Source organism: Ranitomeya variabilis, chromosome 4 (assembly GCF_051348905.1).
Source record: "Ranitomeya variabilis isolate aRanVar5 chromosome 4, aRanVar5.hap1, whole genome shotgun sequence".
In the NCBI taxonomy this organism is placed as follows: domain Eukaryota; kingdom Metazoa; phylum Chordata; class Amphibia; order Anura; family Dendrobatidae; genus Ranitomeya; species Ranitomeya variabilis.
The window spans coordinates 666,974,058-666,997,408 of record NC_135235.1 but is presented as its reverse complement, the minus strand read 5'-3'; the positions used below and the strand labels follow the sequence as shown (position 1 = coordinate 666,997,408).

General features: G+C 40.7%; 2 protein-coding genes across 2 annotated transcripts in view; both read right to left on the bottom strand.

Annotated features, from left to right (window-relative positions):
- Positions 1-23,351, bottom strand: part of LOC143766254 (uncharacterized) — a 178,505-nt gene that overhangs the window by 120,915 nt on the left and 34,239 nt on the right. The gene's annotated exons all lie outside the window — the stretch shown is intronic.
- The window catches only part of LOC143766255 (uncharacterized), a 28,355-nt gene continuing 14,048 nt past the window's right edge, over positions 9,045-23,351 (bottom strand). The window contains exons 4-7 of the mRNA XM_077253783.1: positions 23,220-23,343; positions 23,039-23,136; positions 20,511-20,598; positions 9,045-10,347 (exon numbers count right to left, since the gene is read on the bottom strand). Of these exons, the coding sequence (XP_077109898.1) occupies positions 9,176-10,347; positions 20,511-20,598; positions 23,039-23,136; positions 23,220-23,343 (1,482 nt within the window). The 3' untranslated portion in view covers positions 9,045-9,175. The remainder of the gene's footprint in view (positions 10,348-20,510; positions 20,599-23,038; positions 23,137-23,219; positions 23,344-23,351) is intronic.

Genomic DNA, 23,351 nt, shown 5'->3' with positions numbered 1-23,351 from the left:
GTCCCTTGCCGTCTGCTTCCTGCTCTGAGTGCAGCCGTACAGTGAGAGCAGAGCGCAGCACCGCTGTGATCTGCTCTCACTTTCCGGCCGGCACTCAGAGCAGGAAGCAGACGGCAAGGGACCTGAAGGACACCGACGGGTGAGTACGTACGGTTTGTTTTTTTACGTTTACGCTTGTAACCAGGGTAAACATCGGGTTACTAAGCGCGGCCCTGCGCTTAGTTACCCGATGTTTACCCTGGTTACAAGCGAAGACATCGCTGGATCGCTGTCACACAGAACGATCCAGCGATGTCAGCGGGTGATCAAGCGACGAAAGAAAGTTCCAAACGATGTGCTACGACGTACGATTCTCAGCAGGGTGTCTGATCGCAGTAGCGTGTCAGACACTGCGATATCGTAACGATATCGCTAGAACGTCACGAATCGTAACGTCGTAGCGATGGAAATTTCAATGTGTGACGGTACCCTTACACTATAACATGATGCCCCCCCTGGGGCAATGTTACAGTGTAAAAAGAAAAATATTCCAATGTGTAAAAAAAAAAAAAAAAAAAAAAATTCCCCAAAAAAAAAAAAAAAAAAAATTGTTCCTATATATTTCTTAATCTAAATAAAAAAAACAAACAATAAAAGTACACATATTTAGTATCGCTGACTCCGTAACGACCCCACCTATAAAACTATATCACTAGTTAACCCCTTCAGTGAACACCGTAAAAAAAAAAAAAAACGAGGCAAAAAACGCTTTATTCTCATACCACCAAACAAAAAGTGGAATAACACGCGATCAAAAAAACGAATATAAATAACCATGGTACCGCTGAAAATGTCATCTTGTGCTGCAAAAAACGAGCCACCATACAGCATCATCAGCAAAAAAATAAAAAAGTTACAGTCCTCAGAATAAAGCGATGCAAAAATAATTATTTTTTCTATAAAATAGTTTTTATCGTATAAAAGCGTCAAAACATAAAAAAATGATACAAATGAGGTATCGCTGTAATCGTACTGACCCAAAGAATAAAACTGCTTTATCAATTTTACCAAACGCGGAACGGTATAAATGTCTCCCCCAAAAGAAATTCATGAATAGCTGGTTTTTGGTCATTCTGCCTCACAAAAATCGGAATAAAAAGCGATCAAAAAATGTCACGTGCCCAAAAATGTTACCGATAAAAATGTCAACTCGTCCCGCAAAAAACAAGACCTCACATGACTCTGTGGACTCAAATATGGAAAAATTATAGCTCTCAAAATGTGGTAACGCAAAAAATATTTTTTGCAATAAAAAGCGTCTTTCAGTGTGTGACGGCTGCCAATCATAAAAATCTGCTAAAAAAAAAAACCGCTATAAAAGTAAATCAAAAAATTAAAAAAAATGTATTTATTTCCATTTTCCCATTAGGGTTAGGGTTAGGGCTTGGGTTAGGGTTAGGGCTAGGGTTAGGGCTAGGGTTAGGGCTAGGGTTAAGGTTAGGGTTGGGGCTAGGGTTAAGGCTACAGTTAGGGTTGGGGCTAAAGTTAGGGTTGGGGCTAAAGTTAGGGTTAGGGTTTGGATTACATTTACGGTTGGGAATAGGGTTGGGATTAGGGTTAGGGGTGTGTCTGGGATAGAGGTGTGGTTAGGGTTACCGTTGGGATTAGGGTTAGGGATGTGTTTGGATTGGGGTTTCAGTTATAATTGGGGGGTTTCCACTGTTTAGGCACATCAGGGGCTCTCCAAACGCGACATGGTGTCCGATCTCAATTCCAGCCAATTCTGCGTTGAAAAAGTAAAACAGTGCTCCCTCCTTTCCGAGCTCTCTCGTGTGCCCAAACAGGGGTTTTCCCCAACATATGGGGTATCAGCATACTCAGGACAAATTGGACAACAACTTTTGGGGTCCAATTTCTCCTGTTACCCTTAGGAAAATACAAAACTGGGGGCTAAAAAATAATTTTTGTGGGAAAAAAAAGGATTTTTTATTTTCACGGCTCTGCGTTATAAACTGTAGTGAAACACTTGGGGGTTCAAAGTTCTCACAACACATCTAGATAAGTTTCTTGGGGGGTCTAGTTTCCAATATGGGGTCGCTTGTCGGGGGTTTCTACTGTTTAGATACATTAGGGGCTCTGCAAACGCAATGTGACGCCTGCAGACCAATCCATCTAAGTCTGCATTCCAAATGATGCTCTCCTTCCCTTCCGAGCTCTGCCATGCGCTCAAATGGTGGTTCCCCCCCACATATCGGGTATCAGCGTACTCAGGACAAATTGGACAACAACATTTAGGGTCCAGTTTCTCCTGTTACCCTTGGAAAAATACAAAACTGGGGGCTAAAAAATAATTTTTGTGGAAAAAAAATATTTTTTATTTGCACGGCTCTGCGTTATAAACTGTAGTGAAACACTTGGGGGTTCAAAGCTCTCACAGCACATCTAGATGAGTTCCTTAGGGAGTTTACTTTCCAAAATGGTGTCACTTGTGGGGGGTTTCTACTGTTTAGGTACATTAGGGGCTCTGCAAACGCAGTGTGACTCCTGCAGACCATTCCATCTAAGTCTGCATTCCAAATATCGCTCCTTCCCTTCCGAGCCCTCCCATGCGCCCAAACGGTGGTTCCCCCCCACATATGGGGTATCAGCGTACTCAGGACAAATTGGACAACAACTTTTGGGGTCCAATTTCTCCTGTTACCCTCGGGAAAATACAAAACTGGGGGCTAAAAAATAATTTTTGTGGGAAAAAATGTTTGTTTTATTTTTACGGCTGTGCATTATAAACTTCTGTGAAGCCCTTGGTGGGTCAAAGTGCTCACCACACATCTAGATAAGTTCCTTAGGGGGTCTACTTTCCAAAATGGTGTCACTTGTGGGGGGTTTCTACTGATAAGGTACATTAGGGGCTCTGCAAATGCAATGTGACTCCTGCAGACCATTCCATCTAAGTCTGCATTCCAAATGGTGCTCCTTCCCTTCCGAGCCCTCCCATGTGCCCAAACGGTGGTTCCCCCCCACATATGGGGTATCAAAGTACTCAGGACAAATTGGACAACAACTTTTTGGGTCCAATTTCTCCTGTTACCCTCGGGAAAATACAAAACTGTGGGCCAAAATATAATTTTTGTGGGAAAAAATTTTTGTTTTATTTTTACGGCTGTGCATTATAAACTTCTGTGAAGCCCTTGGTGGGTCAAAGTGCTCACCACACATCTAGATAAGTTCCTTAGGGGGTCTACTTTCCAAAATGGTGTCACTTGTGGGGGGTTTCAATGTTTAGGCACATCAGTGGCTCTCCAAACGCAACATGGCGTCCCATCTGAATTCCAGTCAATTTTGCATTGAAAAGTCAAATGGCGCTCCTTCGCTTCCGAGCTCTGTCATGCGCCCAAACAGGGGTTTTCCCCAACATATGGGGTATCAGCGTACTCAGGACAAATTGGACAACAACTTTTGGGGTCCAATTTCTCCTGTTACCCTTAGGAAAATACAAAACTGGGGGCTAAAAAATAATTTTTGTGGGAAAAAAAAGGATTTTTTATTTTCACGGCTCTGCGTTATAAACTGTAGTGAAACACTTGGGGGTTCAAAGTTCTCACAACACATCTAGATAAGTTTCTTGGGGGGTCTAGTTTCCAATATGGGGTCGCTTGTCGGGGGTTTCTACTGTTTAGATACATTAGGGGCTCTGCAAACGCAATGTGACGCCTGCAGACCAATCCATCTAAGTCTGCATTCCAAATGATGCTCTCCTTCCCTTCCGAGCTCTGCCATGCGCTCAAATGGTGGTTCCCCCCCACATATCGGGTATCAGCGTACTCAGGACAAATTGGACAACAACATTTAGGGTCCAGTTTCTCCTGTTACCCTTGGAAAAATACAAAACTGGGGGCTAAAAAATAATTTTTGTGGAAAAAAAATATTTTTTATTTGCACGGCTCTGCGTTATAAACTGTAGTGAAACACTTGGGGGTTCAAAGCTCTCACAGCACATCTAGATGAGTTCCTTAGGGAGTTTACTTTCCAAAATGGTGTCACTTGTGGGGGGTTTCTACTGTTTAGGTACATTAGGGGCTCTGCAAACGCAGTGTGACTCCTGCAGACCATTCCATCTAAGTCTGCATTCCAAATATCGCTCCTTCCCTTCCGAGCCCTCCCATGCGCCCAAACGGTGGTTCCCCCCCACATATGGGGTATCAGCGTACTCAGGACAAATTGGACAACAACTTTTGGGGTCCAATTTCTCCTGTTACCCTCGGGAAAATACAAAACTGGGGGCTAAAAAATAATTTTTGTGGGAAAAAATGTTTGTTTTATTTTTACGGCTGTGCATTATAAACTTCTGTGAAGCCCTTGGTGGGTCAAAGTGCTCACCACACATCTAGATAAGTTCCTTAGGGGGTCTACTTTCCAAAATGGTGTCACTTGTGGGGGGTTTCTACTGATAAGGTACATTAGGGGCTCTGCAAATGCAATGTGACTCCTGCAGACCATTCCATCTAAGTCTGCATTCCAAATGGTGCTCCTTCCCTTCCGAGCCCTCCCATGCGCCCAAACGGTGGTTCCCCCCCACATATGGGGTATCAAAGTACTCAGGACAAATTGGACAACAACTTTTTGGGTCCAATTTCTCCTGTTACCCTCGGGAAAATACAAAACTGTGGGCCAAAATATAATTTTTGTGGGAAAAAAATTTTGTTTTATTTTTACGGCTGTGCATTATAAACTTCTGTGAAGCCCTTGGTGGGTCAAAGTGCTCACCACACATCTAGATAAGTTCCTTAGGGGGTCTACTTTCCAAAATGGTGTCACTTGTGGGGGGTTTCAATGTTTAGGCACATCAGTGGCTCTCCAAACGCAACATGGCGTCCCATCTGAATTCCAGTCAATTTTGCATTGAAAAGTCAAATGGCGCTCCTTCGCTTCCGAGCTCTGTCATGCGCCCAAACAGTGGTTTACCCCCACATATGGGGTATCGGCGTACTCAGGACAAATTGTACAACAACTTTTGGGGTCCATTGTCTCCTGTTACCCTTGGTAAAATAAAACAAATTGGAGCTGAAGTACATTTTTTGTGAAAAAAAGTTAAATGTTCATTTTAATTTAAACATTCCAAAAATTCCTGTGAAACACCTGAAGGGTTAATAAACTTCTTGAATGTGGTATCATATAGACCCCTCAAAATGACTTCAAATGAGATGTGGTCCCTAAAAAAAAATGGTGTTGTAAAAATGAGAAATTGCTGGTCAACTTTTAACCCTTATAACTCCCTAACAAAAAAAAATGTTGGTTCCAAAATTGTGCTGATGTAAAGTAGACATGTGGGAAATGTTACTTATTAAGTATTTTGTGTGACATATCTCTGTGATTTAATTGCATAAAAATACAAAGTTGGAAAATTGCGAAATTTTCAAAATGTTCACCAAATTTCCATTTTTTTCACAAATAAACGCAGGTAATATCAAAGAAATTTTACCACTATCATGAAGCACAATATGTCACGAGAAAACAATGTCAGAATCACTGGGATCCGTTGAAGCGTTCCAGAGTTATAACCTCATAAAGGGACAGTGGTCAGAATTGTAAAAATTGGCCCGGTCATTAACGTGCAAACCACCCTTGGGGGTGAAGGGGTTAACTAAATGCTAAAACCGTCCTGCCACTATGAGTCTCCAGGTCATTATGAGCTCATAGACACCAGACATGTATAGGTTTTTTTTATTTAAGTGGTGAAAAAAAATTAAAATTTTGTTTAAAAAAAAAATCGCCTTTTTCTGATACCTGTAGCGTCTCTAATTTTAATGATCTTGGGTTGGGCGAGAGCTTATTATTTTGCATGACGAGCTGACATTTTTAATGATACCATTTTGGGGCAGATCAGATCTTTTGATTGCCTGTTATTGGCGTTACTGGCATTTTGACTTTTTTTCTTGTTAAACCATATATTGATCGGGCGATTCTGAACGCGGCAATACCAAATATGTGTCTATTTGATTTTTTTTTTATTGTGTTATTTTGAATAGGGAGAAAGGGGGGTGACTTGAACTTTTATTTTTTTTTAAATATTTTTAAAAACATTTTATTTTTTATGTTTGGCATGCTTCAATAGTCACCATGGGAGGCTAGAAGCTGCCATAATCCGATCGGCTCTGCTACATACAGGCGATAATCAGATCACCAGTATGAAGCAGAATTGCTCACTTGTTATGAGCGCCGACCATCGTTCCATGCTCATAGCAATCTGGCTATAACAACCATAGAGGTCTGCTGGAGAACTCTGGTTGTCATGCCAACCTATAGGTGACTCACGATCACGTGACGGGGTCACCAATGGGTGGGATTTCCAGCACGCTTGCCGAAAGAGTGAGTTAAATGCCGCTGTCAGAGATTGACAGCGGCATTTAACTAGTTAACAGCCGCAGGTGGATCGCAGGTGGATCGCTGTTAAAGGCACATGTCAGCTGTTCAAAAAAGGAGCTGCGACTGTCACCGACACTCGGCTGAGTCTCGGCTCACTCGTCCAAGTGATGTGCAAAATACGCTGCAGACGGCAATGGAGGAGATGGAGAAATTCATTTCTCTGCCTCCTCTGCAGCTGTGCTCCTATCCTCTCTGTGCGAGAGGCTCGGAGCACAGACGCATGACACTCACCTCCCGCTCACAGCAGAGCAGGAGCCGAGGGTCATTAGCATATCGCATCTGATGCTCTTACATCGGATGCCATACACTCGTCTGACGCCGGCCTAAAGCAGCAATCTTTCAATCACCTGTGCTATACATAGCAGAGCTTCAGCAGAAATCACATTCTCCTATGAACACCGGCTCGTGGCATTAACATAATTGGAGGCTCGGGGGTCTTCTGCTGTCATAACAACCCATTGACACTCTGAGATCAAGTGACAGTGGCACTGAGGGGTTGCCGGAATGTCTCGCTTCAGGTTGGCGCATGTTAAATCCCGCTGTCAGAGATTGACAGCGGGATTTATCTGGTTTACAAACAGCCACGGTTGGAGCTCCAATCAGGCACATGGCAGTTAAATCAGTTATCATGCGAGGGGCAAGATGCAGGCTCAGCTTCGGAGCCCACATCAAAATCAGGGACACAATGATGTAAATATACATCATGAAGTGGTTAAAAAATTGAAGCTCTCAATGTATTGTCAGTGTATAAACTGCAGTGTATGAGAGCTGTCAGTTTTCCACTGATACTTGCCCTGTTAGACCCTGCTGACGGACACTGTAGCTGGCTGAACCTGAGGCTGTTACCTTTTCCTTTGAGGTTGTATGCTATGTATTACTGTGATTGTTGGATAATGAGGGGACTAACCATCTAAATGTCACTTGCGCTATGGACAGTGGCATCACAAGTTTGCAGCACCTCATTTCCTACTCTCAGGCCATGTGCACACGCTGCGGATTCCATTGCGGAATTTTCCGCAGCGGATTTGATAAATCCGCAGTGCAAAACCGCTGCGGTTTTTACTGCGGATTTATCGCGGTTTCTATTGCGGTTTCTGCTGCGGGTTTACACCCGCAGTTTTCTATTGGAGCAGGTGTAAACCCACAGCGGAATTCGCACAAAGAATTGACATGCTGCGGAATATAAACTGCTGCGTTTCTGCGCGTTTTTTTCCGCAGCATGTGCACTGCGGATTTCATTTCCCATAGGTTTACATTGTACTGTAAACTCATGGGAAACCGCTGCGGACCCACAGCTGCGGAAACGCTGCAGTTCCTCAGCAAAATCCACAGCGTGTGAACATACCCTAAGGCTTCTTCTGGCTCCTGTGAATCCAGAGCTGTCAATCATGGAAGGAGGTGAAGATAGATGCAAAACAAGTCGAGGGGGAAACTGCACTGAATAGTTTGATCACACTATAGGTTCCCCAAGTTTGGTTTAAACAGCTAATTCATGCTGTCAGACTCCCTTTTGATGTGCAGCTGCAATCAAAATAATTCAATTTAGAGATAAACAACCAAATTTGAGTGGAATAGAATTCCACTTAATTTTTACAAGTATCTGCATTCACCAACATGCAGATTTGTTTGTAATTCGCTTTTCTGCGAATTTAGCAAAATGGTGACCACTGGCTGCCAGTTTTGTGAACCATAAAAGGTCACCAAAATTTTAGGAAAAAAAAAAAAAATTAAACTCACTGTTCAAGTCTCCCTTCTCTTCCTCACCGTTACCTATCGAGTCCTCATCACTTGTTTGGATCTCTGTGGGTCACTCACCCTATAGGACGGGCTTCTGCTTAATAGATAGACCTAGAAGACGTCTGTGCAAGCACCCACAAAGGTCACTTTGCACAGGCAACATTATGACGTACACTGTGACCTTTACAGGCACATGAGGAAACCTTTTCCAAGTCTATCTAACTCAAAAACATCAGAGTGAGACAGGGATTTTTCAGTGACCGATGGCAATTCAAAAATACAGTGCCCGACTAATCCACTTATCTTCCTGCCATTCCCCGGCCTCTCCCCTCTGTCAATCCCTTCGCTGGCTCCCCATTACCCAGGGACTACAGTTCAAAACCCTAACTATGGCATACAAAGCCATCCACAGCCTGTGTCCTCCATATATCTGTGACTTCGTCTCCCTGTACTTACCTGCACGCAACCTCTGATCCTCACAAGATCTCTTTCTCTACTCCCCTCTTATCTTCTCTTCCCACAATCGAATACAAGATTTCTTCTGCACTTCTTCCCTACTCTGGAACTCTCTACCTCAAACATATCAGACTCTTGCCTACCAAGGAAACTTTCAAAAGGAACCTGAAGATCTACCTCTTCTGACAAGCCTACCTGCAGTATCCATTGATCCCCCAAACTGCTACACGACCAGCTCTACCCTCACCTACTATATTCTCACCCATCCCTTGTAGATTGTGAGCCCTTGTGGGCACGGTCCTCTCTTCTCCTGTACCAGTCGTGACTTGTATTGTTTAAGATTATTGTACTCGTTTTTGTTATGTATACCCCATTTCACATGTAAAGCGCAATGGTATAAATGGCGCTTTAATAAATAATAATAATAATGAGGACCGGACAAGTGACAGTGAGGAACTGAGGGGCATTAGAGGTGAGCGGTAATAGCAAATGTTTATTGTTAATTGCATACATAATGTGCTTTAAACTGTTTCCTTTCCTCCTATAATCAATAAAATTATTTAAAATAATACAAAAGTAGCTACTTCCCTGTGTGAGTTATTTGATGTTTAAGAAGATGTGATTTGTAGATAAAACATTTCTCACATTGTGGACATGAAAATGCCTTCCTTCTTTTGTGACTTCTCTGATGTCTTCCAAGATGCGATTGCACTGAAAAACATTTCCCACATTCTGTACATGAAAATGGCTTCTCCCCTGTGTGAGTTCTCTGATGTCTATCAAGAGCTGATTTCTCTAGAAAACATTTCTCACATTCTGAACATGAAAACGGTTTCTCCCCTGTATGAATTCGCAGATGTCTTTCAAGTTGTGATTTCTCCATAAAGCATTTCCCACATTCTGAACATAAAAATGGCATCCTGCCTTTGTGAATTTTCTGATGTTTAACAAGTTGAGAGTTTTCTGTAAACCCTTTCCCACATTCTGGGCATGAAAATGGCTTCTCCCCTGTATGACTTCTCTCATGTATAACAAGAGTTGATTTCTCAGCAAAACATTTCCCACATTCGGAACATGAATAAGGCTTCTCCCCTGTGTGAGTTTTCTCGTGTCTAACAAGATGTGATCTCTCTGTAAAACATTTTTCACATTCTAAACATGAATATGGCTTCACCCCTGTGTGAGTTCTCTGATGTGTAACAAGTTCTGATCTGTTACAAAAACATTTTCCACATTCAGAACATGAATGTGGCTTGTCTCCTGTGTGATTTCTCTGATGTCCAACAAGATATGCTTTTTGGTGAAAACATTTCCCACATTCTAAACATGAATATGGCTTCACCCCTGTGTGAATTCTCTGGTGACTAACAAGAAGTGATTTCTCATAAAAACATTTCTCACATTCTGAACAAAAAAATAGTTTCTCCTTTATATGTCTTTTCTCATGTCTAACAAGAGTTGATTTAGCTGTAAAACATTTCCCACATTCTGAACATGAATATGGCTTCTTCCTTTTGTGATTACTTTGATATTCAACAGCCATTCTTTTTTTGTTATTTTGCTTAACAGTCTGTGATGAATCAGTAGATCGAGCCTGTTGAAAAGGATCAATTGATAGCTTTTTGTTGTGACGAACTTTAGGTGAATCTGGGAGAATTGCATGTTCTTCATTTCTATTTGATGTGATGCCACAATCGTCTGATTCACAATCCAAATGTATTAGACGTGCATCTGAGTTTCTGGTACAGTTATCTGCAAAGATAAAACTGAACTTATAAAGAATCAGTAACAGTGACATGAAATACTATTATTAATGATAATATATATTTTATAGTAAAAGTCGGTGATCAACAGGGGTGGCACTAGCAACTGTAGGCACCAAAGCACAGTCTAAAAGATTCTGCTTTTCAGTTTTTTGCAGCTTTGTTCAACTCTGAATTTTCATGGATTCCTGTTTTAGTGTTACTGTATCTAATCTTTTTTTAGTGAAATGTCCAGGAGAGACTCCAAGGGTTTTATAGGTGACTACTATTGGGTGATGTCTGTCTCATAAATTACTGGATAACTACATGCAAATTGCCTCTTGAAAGAAAAAGAGGACTTAAACTCTATAGCGCCACCTGTTAGAAGTAGCGATCCTACAAGTCACAATCAACCCTTTAACGAGTCGTGCAAAATGACTTAGGATAAAAGCCAAATCAGTATCTCAATTCGCAGACACGGTGTTTCGGGCTGTTGGCCCTTGTCAGTGCGAAGCATGAGAACTAATTGACAAGCTGTGATACAAATGAGACAAGAATGTCTGAATGTATGTGTAGATAGTGATTTCACGTATCTATTGCCATTAACTGAGTAAAACAAGACAAAATGGAAGCGGGAAAGTGCCCTCAGAGTGATCTATTTGCATTGTATGAGGAGATGTGGCATAAACAGTTATGTACGCATGCGCAGCGGCATTCTTGTAGTGTGAGGAAAATATTCTCAAGGGTGAACAACAAGATAAGCATGGAATTTGTACAATAACAGCTCGTGATCTGTAAAATAACAAGTTATATGAGAAAAATGCCAGTACGCATGACGAAACTAAATCCAATTTTAAGTGTATAAAACAGGACGGCACCTAGTTGGGGGTAGGGACATTCCAGGAGACTTTATGGACGCATAACTTCTGTGATGATGTGTTACCGAATATTTCCTTCTCATCAGTCGAGTCCCCCGGCAGGGAAGTGATGTTACAATATTTGGTAATTATATAAATGCTTACTTTCTCTATTATATAGATGATGATTATGATCATGTAATGTTAGGCTAGCGCTGTTATAATTCATGTGCCTGTAGTACATATATCAAATCATAGCTTAAATTGTTGATTATTAAACTTTATTTCATTATTAATAAAATATAAGTTGTTTTACCGAAATAGAGACCTAGTAGTCTTCTTGCCTAATTAGTATATTAGTGAGCGCTACGTAAGTAAGGGGTTTTCCCCTCCTGGAGTGAAAACTCGGTAAGACATAAATTGGCGTAGTCAGCAAGATTTTATGAAAGCAAGTTTTTTTTGTTAAAAAGAATCTTGTGATAGATAATAGATGGATTTTTGTAAGTTTGATTGTCTAGACAAAGGAAATTGTTAAGATTATTTCTTTTTGGCGCAAAGCCAATTTTTAGAAATCTTTATAACTTTTTGTCTGAACATAATTTTGAAATTCTGTTTTTATCAAAGTGATATATTTTGATTGATAATTCTTCGTGCAAAAAAATTACCATTTGGCATTTTGCCAAGTTTTTGTTACAATGTTTGAGAAACGAAAGGAAAAGCAGGAGGATGTTGTGGACGTGCCCGGTTGGACCGAGGCACCGTATAATATATTGGCACATGAATTGAGCAGTTCTGGACTAGCGGAACAGTGGTCTAGTAAGCTCAAGGGTAGTGAACCCACTGATGTTGTTAAGTTACTCAGGGGGGTCCCCGCAAAGGCGGGTGATACAGTTAACCCCTCGATGTTGTTAAGTTACTCGAGGGTGTCCCTGCCAAGGCAGGTGATGCAGTGTCTCTATTGGGTGTTGGCCACCGCCTATAGAGCAGTTCACAAGAAGAACTCTTTGTTGTTGAAAAAAAAAGCTGAACAGAGGTTGATTGAATCTGAAGGAAGACGGGTAGTGCTGGAATGCAGGGGGAAAAAAAAATTACTAAAAGATAAGTTGGAACACTATTAGGGTGTAGCAGAAAAAGCTGCTATCAAAGTTGCTTAAAATAAATACCGTAAACGAAAAGGAAAAAAAAATAAGGACGGAAAATGAAATAATCCGGGAGCAAGCCCGTGATGCAGCTGGTCACCTTCAATTTGGAGATGACGGACAGCCCATTATGGTGGAACGAGGTGTTCCCCATACTTGAACCAGGATCTCAACTGAGGATTATACTCAAAATGAAGTAGATAGCATCTTAACCCAGTTTAAACAAAAACCTGGAGAAACAGAAATTGCATGGTTAGTTAGGATGCATGATTATGAAGGTCCAGGATGAATGTTTTATAGAGAAATAAGATCTCATCTGTAATATCTGTCAATATATTAATTGGTTGTGTATTTGTATAAGTGTGTAATACAGAGCTGGGATAGGCTCTGTGCAGTGTTGTTATTTTGGTCATATTGAATTGGCAGTACATTATATGAAGCTATATTTTGTATAAGGCCGTGGTTTTTGTTGTTTGGCCTTGAAGTGCTTTCAAAGTGTCAGTGGACACTGCTGCAGTTTTATTTATATAGAGTTAATGTGTTAATTCCAAAGTGCAAAATAGGCAGGCTGTGTGAGCCTTGTATGTATGTATGTATGTATGTATGTATGTATGTATGTATGTATGTATGTATGTATGTCAATGAGACATTATTCAACTCAGTTTGAGCTGAACTAGGTGGAGTGATTGAGATAAGGGATTTTCTTCTTGTAAAAATCAACTGAAAAGTGAAAGGAAAAAAAAAAAAGAGAAAAAAACAATCCCTGAATGAGCATGTATGAATAAGTGATCACATAAGTATCATTACTTATCTAACTGTTGTTGAAGGTCCAAGGACCGGCCCAAGTGGTAAAATTTTTAGGAATTCAATGGAACAAAGGACATAGGAAAATCTTGCCTAAAGCTAGACAGACAATAATCAATTTCCCAGTTCCTAATTGGAAAAACATATAAAAATGGAAGGTCATGGTAAGAGCAGTCAATATGCGGAATTATATGCAATTTTCTTAGCTCTGAGTTTTGAGCACGGAGGTGAATGTCACTTGTATGCAGATTCTTGGTCAGTAGCAAATGGACTAGCTACCTGGACGATGGGGTGGAAAAAATATGGATGGCTTATCCATGGAAAAGAAGTTTGGGGGAAAGAGGTGTGGGAGAGTATTGAAGAAATAATGCAAACCACGCCTACCACTGTTTTTTTATGTTGATGCACATGTACCTGCTGATTCACTTGAACGTTTGTTTAATTCTGAAGCAGATAGAGCAGCTGCCATTCGACAAACAACGGCGGAAACCAATAAAGCAAAAGAAACATGGCTTCACGGTACGGCCGTTTGGTCATATCAGAAAAGTGGACACCTGGGAGAAAAAGCCACTTACAGGTGGGCCCAGGAAAGAGGAGTTCCCCTCACTATGGACATAATAAAACAAATTATTGCACAGTGTCCTGTTTGTCAACATTCCCAAAGGAGAGAGGTGCCACACACAGTAATGGGACACATAGGGAGGGGACAATTACCTGCACAAATTTGGCAAATGGACTTTATAGGTCCACTACCAGGGAGCAGAGGGTGTAAGTATGTCTGTACCGCAGTAGACACATACTCAGGCCTGATGGTAGGTTTCCCATGCAAAGCAGCTACACAATGGAGTACACTGAGAACTTTAGAAATCATAACACAGTATTATGGGGTCCCACTTCAAGTACAGACAGATAATGGGTCACATTTTACTGGACAACAAGTCAAAGACTATGCTATGGAACACAACATTCCATGACTCCTCTGATGAGGATGTTGACACCCAATCTTACAATACATGAAGCACATGTAGTAGAGACTATTATCTACTGGAAAATACATGAAGAGGCCAGGATCCCTGAAAGGGCAACACCCCTATCAGCCGGACTGGATTTGAGTGCACTAGATGTAACAGTCATTCCTTCAGGTAAGGTGGTTCCAATTTCCACTGGATTGGGTTGTCAAATGCCCAAATGACATTATGGCCAGTTGGCAACTCGTTCTAGTTTTGCTCTAAAAGGGGCCATAGTGGTGGGAGGAATTATTGATGCAGATTATCAAGGAGAAATTAAAGTATTGATGTTCAATTTGGGAACAGAGCCATTGATCATTGAGAAGAAACAGAAAATGGCTCAGATGTTATTAATACCCGTAAACTTATCTCTGGGGGAAGAAGGTCATGCCCCCACTGAATTAACCGTAAGAGGAGATAAAGGTTTTGGCTCCTCTGAAGTAACTAATGTTGGAGCTAAAATTTGGGTACAAAATGCTCAAGGACCGCCTTCAGAAGCTGAGATAATTGCAGTAGGCAGGGACCGCACCTTGCTGATCATGAGGCCAGGTGTAGAAAAATGGGAGTATATCCCACAGGAAAAAATGTTATTTGCGGGAATAAACGTGTTATGTTCTGATTTCTGCAGATTTCCTTCCTAATCGTATGTGGAATCCTTGGAGGCGTATTTTTGGACGTTGTTGAAGCATGGACTCCCGGTGTCCGATTAACAAGTGAGCGAGTGCCACCTTTGAAGTCACCTGGTGATTGGAATGTCTACAATGTCACAAAGGATGGAAGGAAAAACTTTAGTGATATACTGGCTATTGTAAATATAACTTTATCTAACACTAGTTCTGTATGGATGTATGGGCCTGTAATTGAAGAACCGGCTCCATACAATTATCCAGGAAGGAAATATTGGCCAAGTACTGTTTTGACCAACGGAACTGGAACTGTAAAGATAACACATGAAGACAATATAGCATGTTGGGAAGCTGAAATGACAGAATTAAATTTAACGACTGGACTAATCGAATCTCGAGTATACGCTAATTATACTTCTAGAAGATTGAATGATACTAGCTTTATATTTTGTTTAAATGGAACAAAATTGATAGTGTGTTCTAATATGACAGATAAAGTATATTCCACTGATTTTAGGAGGTATTATCCAAATTGGAGGGATTATCTTAGAATAATACAGGTAATGAGTAGGTATGTAGTATTGCCATTGATGTTGGGGCTTCCGGGGAATATATTTTTCTGGATGCCAAAATTCAATGGACCTTATGTTGATAACAATAACAAAACTCATGATTTATCTATCTGTGAAGATACTCTGGAAGGCAAAACTTGTAAATTACACTTAGTTTATGCAAAGTTTGCAAAAAATCATATAATCACTACTACGATTATAAGTAATAAAATGGTTAAAATGGGTTCAGTTATAGCCAATGCCACTTCCCATTATTGGTATGATATTTTTCTTGGGTACTCGCCATCCGCTAAGAAAATGTTGGACTGGGTAATCCACCCACTCCTAGTGGTCATGATAATAGTTATCATATTGTCAATATGGAACTGTTACATGGCTTACAAAGTGTTCTGTAGGAGACCTAAGGTCCTAATGGTCACCTATGGTAATGGCAAATAGTTACATGATATCAAGGACCGTTTGTGATACAAATGAGACAAGAATGTCTGAATGTATGTGTAGATAGTGATTTCACGTATCTATTGCCATTAACTGAGTAAAACAAGACAAAATGGAAGCGGGAAAGTGCCCTCAGAGTGACCTATTTGTATTGTATGAGGAGATGTGGCATAAACAGTTATGTACGCATGCGCAGCGGCATTCTTGTAGTGTGAGGAAAATATTCTCAAGGGTGAACAACAAGATAAGCATGGAATTTGTACAATAACAGCTCGTGATCTGTAAAATAACAAGTTATATGAGAAAAATGCCAGTACGCATGACGAAACTAAATCCAATTTTAAGTGTATAAAACAGGACGGCACCTAGTTGGGGGTAGGGACATTCCAGGAGACTTTATGGACGCATAACTTCTGTGATGATGTGTTACCGGATATTTCCTTCTCATCAGTCGAGTCCCCCGGCAGGGAAGTGATGTTACAATATTTGGTAATTATATAGATGCTTACTTTCTCTATTATATAGATGATGATTATGATCATGTAATGTTAGGCTAGCGCTGTTATAATTCATGTGCCTGTAGTACATATATCAAATCATAGCTTAAATTGTTGATTATTAAACTTTATTTCATTATTAATAAAATATAAGTTGTTTTACCGAAATAGAGACCTAGTAGTCTTCTTGCCTAATTAGTATATTAGTGAGCGCTACGTAAGTAAGGGGTTTTCCCCTCCCGGAGTGAAAACTCGGTAAGACACAAGCAGAGCTGGTATGTTACTCTCCATAAGGAGAAACATTGCACCTTAGACCCCAGTCCAGAGCCTTTCATCTAGCCAAATTAATTCTCATGCTTCGCACTGATGAGGGCCAACAGCCGGAAACACCGTGTCTGCGAATTGAGATACTGATTTGGCTTTTATTCATATTGCACAACTCCTTAAAGGGTTGATTGTGACTTGTAGGATCGCTACTTCCAACAGGTGGCGCTATAGAGTTTAAGTCCTCTTTTTCTCTGAAGAGGCAATTTGGATAGCTACATGCACTCTAGCACAGAGGAGGACAGACAGTGAAGCATTATGTTCATGTACAAACAAGCCATGGCTTTGGAGCAAGTTGGTTAGTACTTGTATTTAAAAAAAAAAATACTTTTTTTTCTTATTTACAACAACTAAGATAATCAAAATTGAGACTAAACTGTGTATTTATTCTGAAAGTTATCACCATAACCAGTGCAACAATTCACCATACTGATGATTCTCACATGATTTTCATCCAGAATGTATTAAAAAAGCATTGACATGTGTCACTGATTGAAAAAAAAAATACTTATCTCTGCATAGTGTGCAAAAACCAATGTTTGGACCCTATTCAGGTCTTTATCAAGCTCACAACATTTGCTATACCTGCATCAATAAATAGGTAAGTGTGTCTTAACAGAACAATCAATAACAATGGTTCTGTGACATAACAAATTATCAGCGATTAGGTCCCCAAACATTATAAAAAATATGCTCAAATTTATATTTATCATATATTGTTATGTCCTTTAGCAAATTAAAACAATTCATACACAAAAACAGAGAGCAGTTGACTGTTGTAGCCTTCTACAGTAACTGTGCTGTTTCACCATCCAGAACATGTACATGATGTGAAGACAATGCTACTAAGACAACACAGGGTGAGGGTAAAACAGTGTGGCAATGATTAATTGAACCACAAAACAGGCAGATAGCACATAGAACAGTCCCAGAGTCTCATCCTCCGCTGATTCGCCAGGATAATAGCAGGTGTGACTTCAGATCTTCCAAGTTTGCTACCCCACCTGGCTCACGCACACAGAAAGGAGGTAATGACAAGCATAGGAAGATGACAGTCCATATAAGGTAAAAGGCCAGATGATCTGAAGATCAAAACCTGGCTTCTCTGATCATCTCCATGGAGTCAGGCGACCAGCAGGTCCCAATCCTGGCTTTCTCCAAATGTTCCATGGTTCAGCGAAGGTCAATGGAACAGATCTGTATTCCAACTGGGGCCAAAAAACCCTAGGTTGTTTCCTGTAGAATAATAGATCCGTGCCCATCGTGATTTAGCCATGATATTGGCTGCTGTCCTGTCTCTGGTCCTTTGGATGTCTTGGAGAATTTCTGGATGTCCCTCCTAGCCTCTGTCTCGGAGTCTCTTTATACAGAGGCATGTAACCTATTTTTAGATTTAACAAATGTCCTTCAGTCCAGCATCACAGGTAAGAGGAAGAATGGTGATGACATCAAGTAGCATTACTTAATCTATTTGCATAGTTTTTCCCTCTCTTCTTTTGAAGTCAACAAATATGCTCCATAACACAATGCATAACTAGCATATCAGCAACCATCACTAGTCATCAAAGATAAGAGCACATTATGTTATATCAGCTTACAAGTCAATATTACAGGCTTACACAAGCAAAAGTATAAATAACAGCCTATTCTTTTTGGTTTGCTAAAAATAATTGCCTGGGTAAGATACAATGCCATGTCTTCACACATGAGTCATCATCCTCTATGGGTCACTGAGTATGAGTCAGCATCCTCCATAGGTCAGTATGCATGCATCAGCATCCTCTGTGGATCAATGGTCATGTGTCTGCATCCTCAATGGGTCAGTGTTTATAACTCAGCATCCTGTATGGGTTTCTGCGCCTAAGTCAGTATCTTCTATGGGTCAGTGCACATGAGTCAGCATCCTCAATGGGTCAGTGCTGAAGAGTCAGCATCCTCCATAGGTCACAATAGCCAATAAAGATAGAAGTGTCACCGCTATCCTGGAAAGTCAGAGATGTAAGGGTCACTTTTCTCCTTGTAGATAATGACATGCCAAGCTTGGCATGTCAGAGGGAGATGGATTAAATGCCATGTAATGCTTACCTGGGAAATTAAATATGCAAAATGCCTCTTCAGAGAAGAAGAATTGATCTCTAGTGCCATCTATTTGAAGTAGTAATCCTAAAAGTCAATGTAAACCCTTTACCGAGCCTTGCCATATGACTTAGAATGAAAGCTAAAAGCAGTTACATGATCGGCACTCGAAGCATGAAGCTGGCTCCAGGGCTAACAGATATATTGCATCCTAGAAACCAGAACAGTCATATGATACTAACCGCAGGACTAATTCTATAAGTTTGGCAATAATGATCTGCAAAAGATGAAAAAAAAATTCAAAACATCTCCATTTATTCAGTAAGGAGTATGAGAACCATGTGCAGAAAAGTCCACAGCTACAATCTTGGCATCCTGTGGATGAGGTTAAATATGCAAATTGCCTCTTCAGAGAGTAAGAGGACATGAATTCTAGTGCCACGAATTCAGGGCTGCCACTAGAAATTTTGGAGCCCCATACTGGCAAATTTTTCGGGGCCCCCTTGAGACTCCGCCCAAGCTCCACCCCTCGAACTCTCCACAGTCCCACCGCTCTTTCTTGGAAAAACTCCACTTCTCACCTATCACACATTAACAATTTCCATCACCAGATCTCACATATAGCCGGCAGCTTTTGTTTTGGCCAAAAGATTTTTTAAGCCGCCACCATAACACAGTAGACACTTTTGGCCGGGCCCTACTCTGCTGTAACCTATTAAATATTTGTTAAAGTATGCAATACAATTTAGGTATATTTTTATTTATTTTTCAATTTTTAAAGGGAACCTGTCACCTCAAATTTGCGGGATATTAAAATGATTTGTTACTGGTCCGATAGGCGGCATATCCTCTTCATTTCTCCACCCCGTCCGTCCCTGTTTTCCGCAATATTTTAGGGAATAAGAGTATTCGTGCACCATAGTTGGTGCGTGCGCCATGCAGTCTTTGGTGGCGCAAGCGCAGTATGCTTTGCCCTACTGCGGGCAAAGCCGAAATGCATTACTGTGCATGCGCCCGCGCACTATGTTCCGGAAGTATTTTGCTGTGTTCCGGTACATAGTGCGGATCATATTTCAATTGTAAAATGAATGGTGTCATTCAAAACTACAACTTGTCGTGCAAAAAACAAGCCCTCACATGTCTATGGCAGTAAAAAATTAAAAAATGATGGCTCTTAGAAGAAAAGCAGAAGTCCGTGGTCCAATCTTTCAGCAGGATTTCACCCCCAAACTGTTTATACAGACAGGTAGCTCTTTAAAAAACAAGTCCAGTAATAACTTTATATTGCCAGACTCTTCCCCCATTCCTCCAGAGTTTTGAATTACCTGCAGAACCACTCCTTTATTGAGGGTGTCTTGATAATTGCCAATAATTTCCATCTGTTGTCTATTCCATTTGCACAACAGCATGTGAAATTGATTGTCAGTCAGTGTTGCTTCCTAAGTGGACAGTTTGATTTCACAGAAGATTGATTTACTTGGAGTTTTTTCTGTTGTTTAAGTGTTCCCTTTATTTTTTTGAGCAGTGTATATTACTTTCCACATCACGGCCTAAATAATGAGCATAGGGGCCATCATTTCAATAAACAGAAGACGCGCAATTATCTGGGTATGACAGTGACCGCTCTGGTTTTGTGTACAAATTGTTTTAATCTATCAATATAAAATAATGATACATTGTGCAAATGAAGTGGATGTGTTGGAGGATTCATATTATCTTATTCTTTTGATCATAGAGATAAAGATAGTAACTTAAAAACCTTACAAAAATGTAACATATAATTGTACAAGTCAGTGAATAAGAAATTGTGGTTGTGGTTAGGTTATTACTCACCTGGATTTTCTGTTGGAATTTCCACTTTACACCCTTTATTACACCTCATATTTCCCTTTATAGCACTTGTGTTCTTCCGAGATTTACCCTGAAATGAATGAGATAAAAATCACAACACTTAAATGAAACCGTCATTTTATTTTTTAATTCGTAAATCAATAATACGCATGAAAATAAAGAACCTTGTAATGTATCTTATCAGAGAAATCTGCATCTTTCTCTGTCAGGGCTGTTCTTTCATTTTCTTTCTTTACATTTTAAAGTGGTTTTCCACTACTAGGACAACTCCTTCTCGATCTGAATGTTTGGTGCCTATAAAATGAAAACACTTATACTCAATTTGTGTGCTGATGCCATTCCAACAGTGTCGGCACTCGAGCTCCCGGGTCTCTTGTGCGGTTGTTATGACATGTGAGCCCTGTCCCCAGTAAGTTCTGGTGTAATTGTCCCCACTTTCGGACAAATTGAACATCAAGAGCAAGTCAGAGCTGTGGCTGCTCTTTCGCTCAATTGATGTTCAATTTGTCTGAAGGCGGGGACAGTGACCCCAGCACTGATTGAGCACAGGGCTCATATGTCATAACAACCGCACAAGAACAACAGGAACACGAATGCTGACACCGCTGGAATGGCACTGGCATATGAGGTGTGTATGAGTGTTTTTATTTTATCTGGGACAAATATTCAGATCGAGAAGGGGTTTTCCTAGTAGTGGACAACCCCTTTTAATAAGTCACATGAAATTATTTTATAGGCCATCAACCGTTATCAAGTAGCTGCAGATCTCCAGTAGAAATTCAGGCTGTTAGCTCTAAGTTCTAAACAACATTATCTACGTCCCGAAACATCTTGTGGGGGTAAACAGACAACTTCTAACACCATCTCCTTCAAGTATGAGACATGAACTGAATGACCACTTTGTTACAGACTTCCATCCTGTTGAATCTCCGGGGGTCTTCAGAACCATTGCAATTTGTCATGGCATAGATTATATCAGGGGTTAAAATCCTTTTGCAGGAATATTTGCCCATGCCAACAGGATTGCTTCTAGCAAACCCAGAAATTGGATGGGGATGGTGAGATGTTCTGAAGAACCTGTTCTACCTCATCGCAAAGATGCATTTTAAAATTAAGGGGATCACAGAAAACAATTGTCATGTTCCTGGAAGCAATCCATGACTATGAGACCCTTGTCCTTTATTCATAGAGTAAACAGCAGCCATGATGGGATGAGATTGGATGAATACAATGATTAGGTAAACCCTAGTGTGCAAACTTCCATCCAAAGTCATCAGAGGACCAAAGGTGTGTACAGAAAATGTTCCACACCCAATTAATTAATTAAGGAAGGTTAATTTATTTTGCTGCTTGCACCAAATTTTGATCTTACGATCAGCATGGTACAACATAATTCTTGATTCATCTGACTATTCTGAATCCAGAATCCGGTTGCATTTGGACACTTCAGTTGAAGCACCAGAGTTTTCAATTCACTTTCAATTCAGTATTCAATTGCAACTTGCATGACTGTTCACCGCCTCAGAATGAATCTTGACATTCTTCTCAATGAGTTGCTACAGCGACAGGATACCATTTTGTTGAATAATTTTACATGATCACACCATTCTCATTATGCTCTGGACACTATTACACATAAAAAATCTCACAAGGTGGGCAATTTTGAAATATTGACCAGGTTTTGATCTAGCAACCACGACCATGCCTAGTTCGAAGTCACTGCAATCAAATGATTTTCAGATTCTAAAATGAGTCCACGCTTCAACTTGTACACTGAAAACTGATCAATAGATAATGCCCTCGAGGATCACAAGCCTAGTAGACATACAGGGAAACTCCAATTATAGAAGAGCTAGTGTCTCAAATAAAGTGGCCATTCAGTGTATACTACTAGTGGATAAATCAAGACTGAGCACAAGGTGGAGGCTAGTCACTTCTCACGGCTGTGAGTCAGAATCGTCAAGGGGTCCAAAGTCAGAAGCGAGGTACTGTACGTCATAAATAGAAGGAAGAGATAAAAGCATGGTCAGGTAACGTTCCGAGGTCAGAATACCAGGAAGATAATGGATCAGAGCAGAAGGGGTTAAACAGACAGATGGACAGAACAAAGTCCAAGGTCAGGCAACGAAAGATCAAGAATACAGAACTCAAGGCACAGGAAGCACAAACCTCACTAACTGAATGTACAACAGTCTGAGAGAAACAACTCAGTTAAATAGCATGGCAATTACCTGGGATAATGAACACTTGGAGACAACCGACACCTTCCAGTCTCAGATTGGATTGTCGATCTGTCAATCAACACACTGACAGCTCAGCACGCCCCTGTACCAGATTGGATGGCTGAGCTGTCAAAGTTCTGACAGCTTCAGCACACTGCTGTACCAGTTTGGATGGCTGAGCTGTCAGTAACTGCATCCCAGACACAATGAGGGGTGGAACCGTGACAACAAGACCTACATAGTGTACACATCATAGTGGAGATCTCATGACATCTTCTCTCCATCTACCTGATGATCCTGAGGAGCATTGGGATTTTCTTGTTTGCAGTCCTTTGGAAGAAGAGGACAGGGACATGTCTCTGGTGCTGTCCTCTTACTGGATAGATCTGGAGGAAACACATACAAGGACTGAATTCATTCTTTACATACAGATAATTATAGGCCGTGTGTATTTAGTACTGTCTATTACCCAGTGATCTGAGGGGCTGGGGAACCTCCATCATGATGTCATTGTACAGATCTTTGTGTCCTTCTAAATACTTCCACTCCTCCATGGAGAAATAGACGGCAACATCCTGACACCTTATAGGAACCTAATACA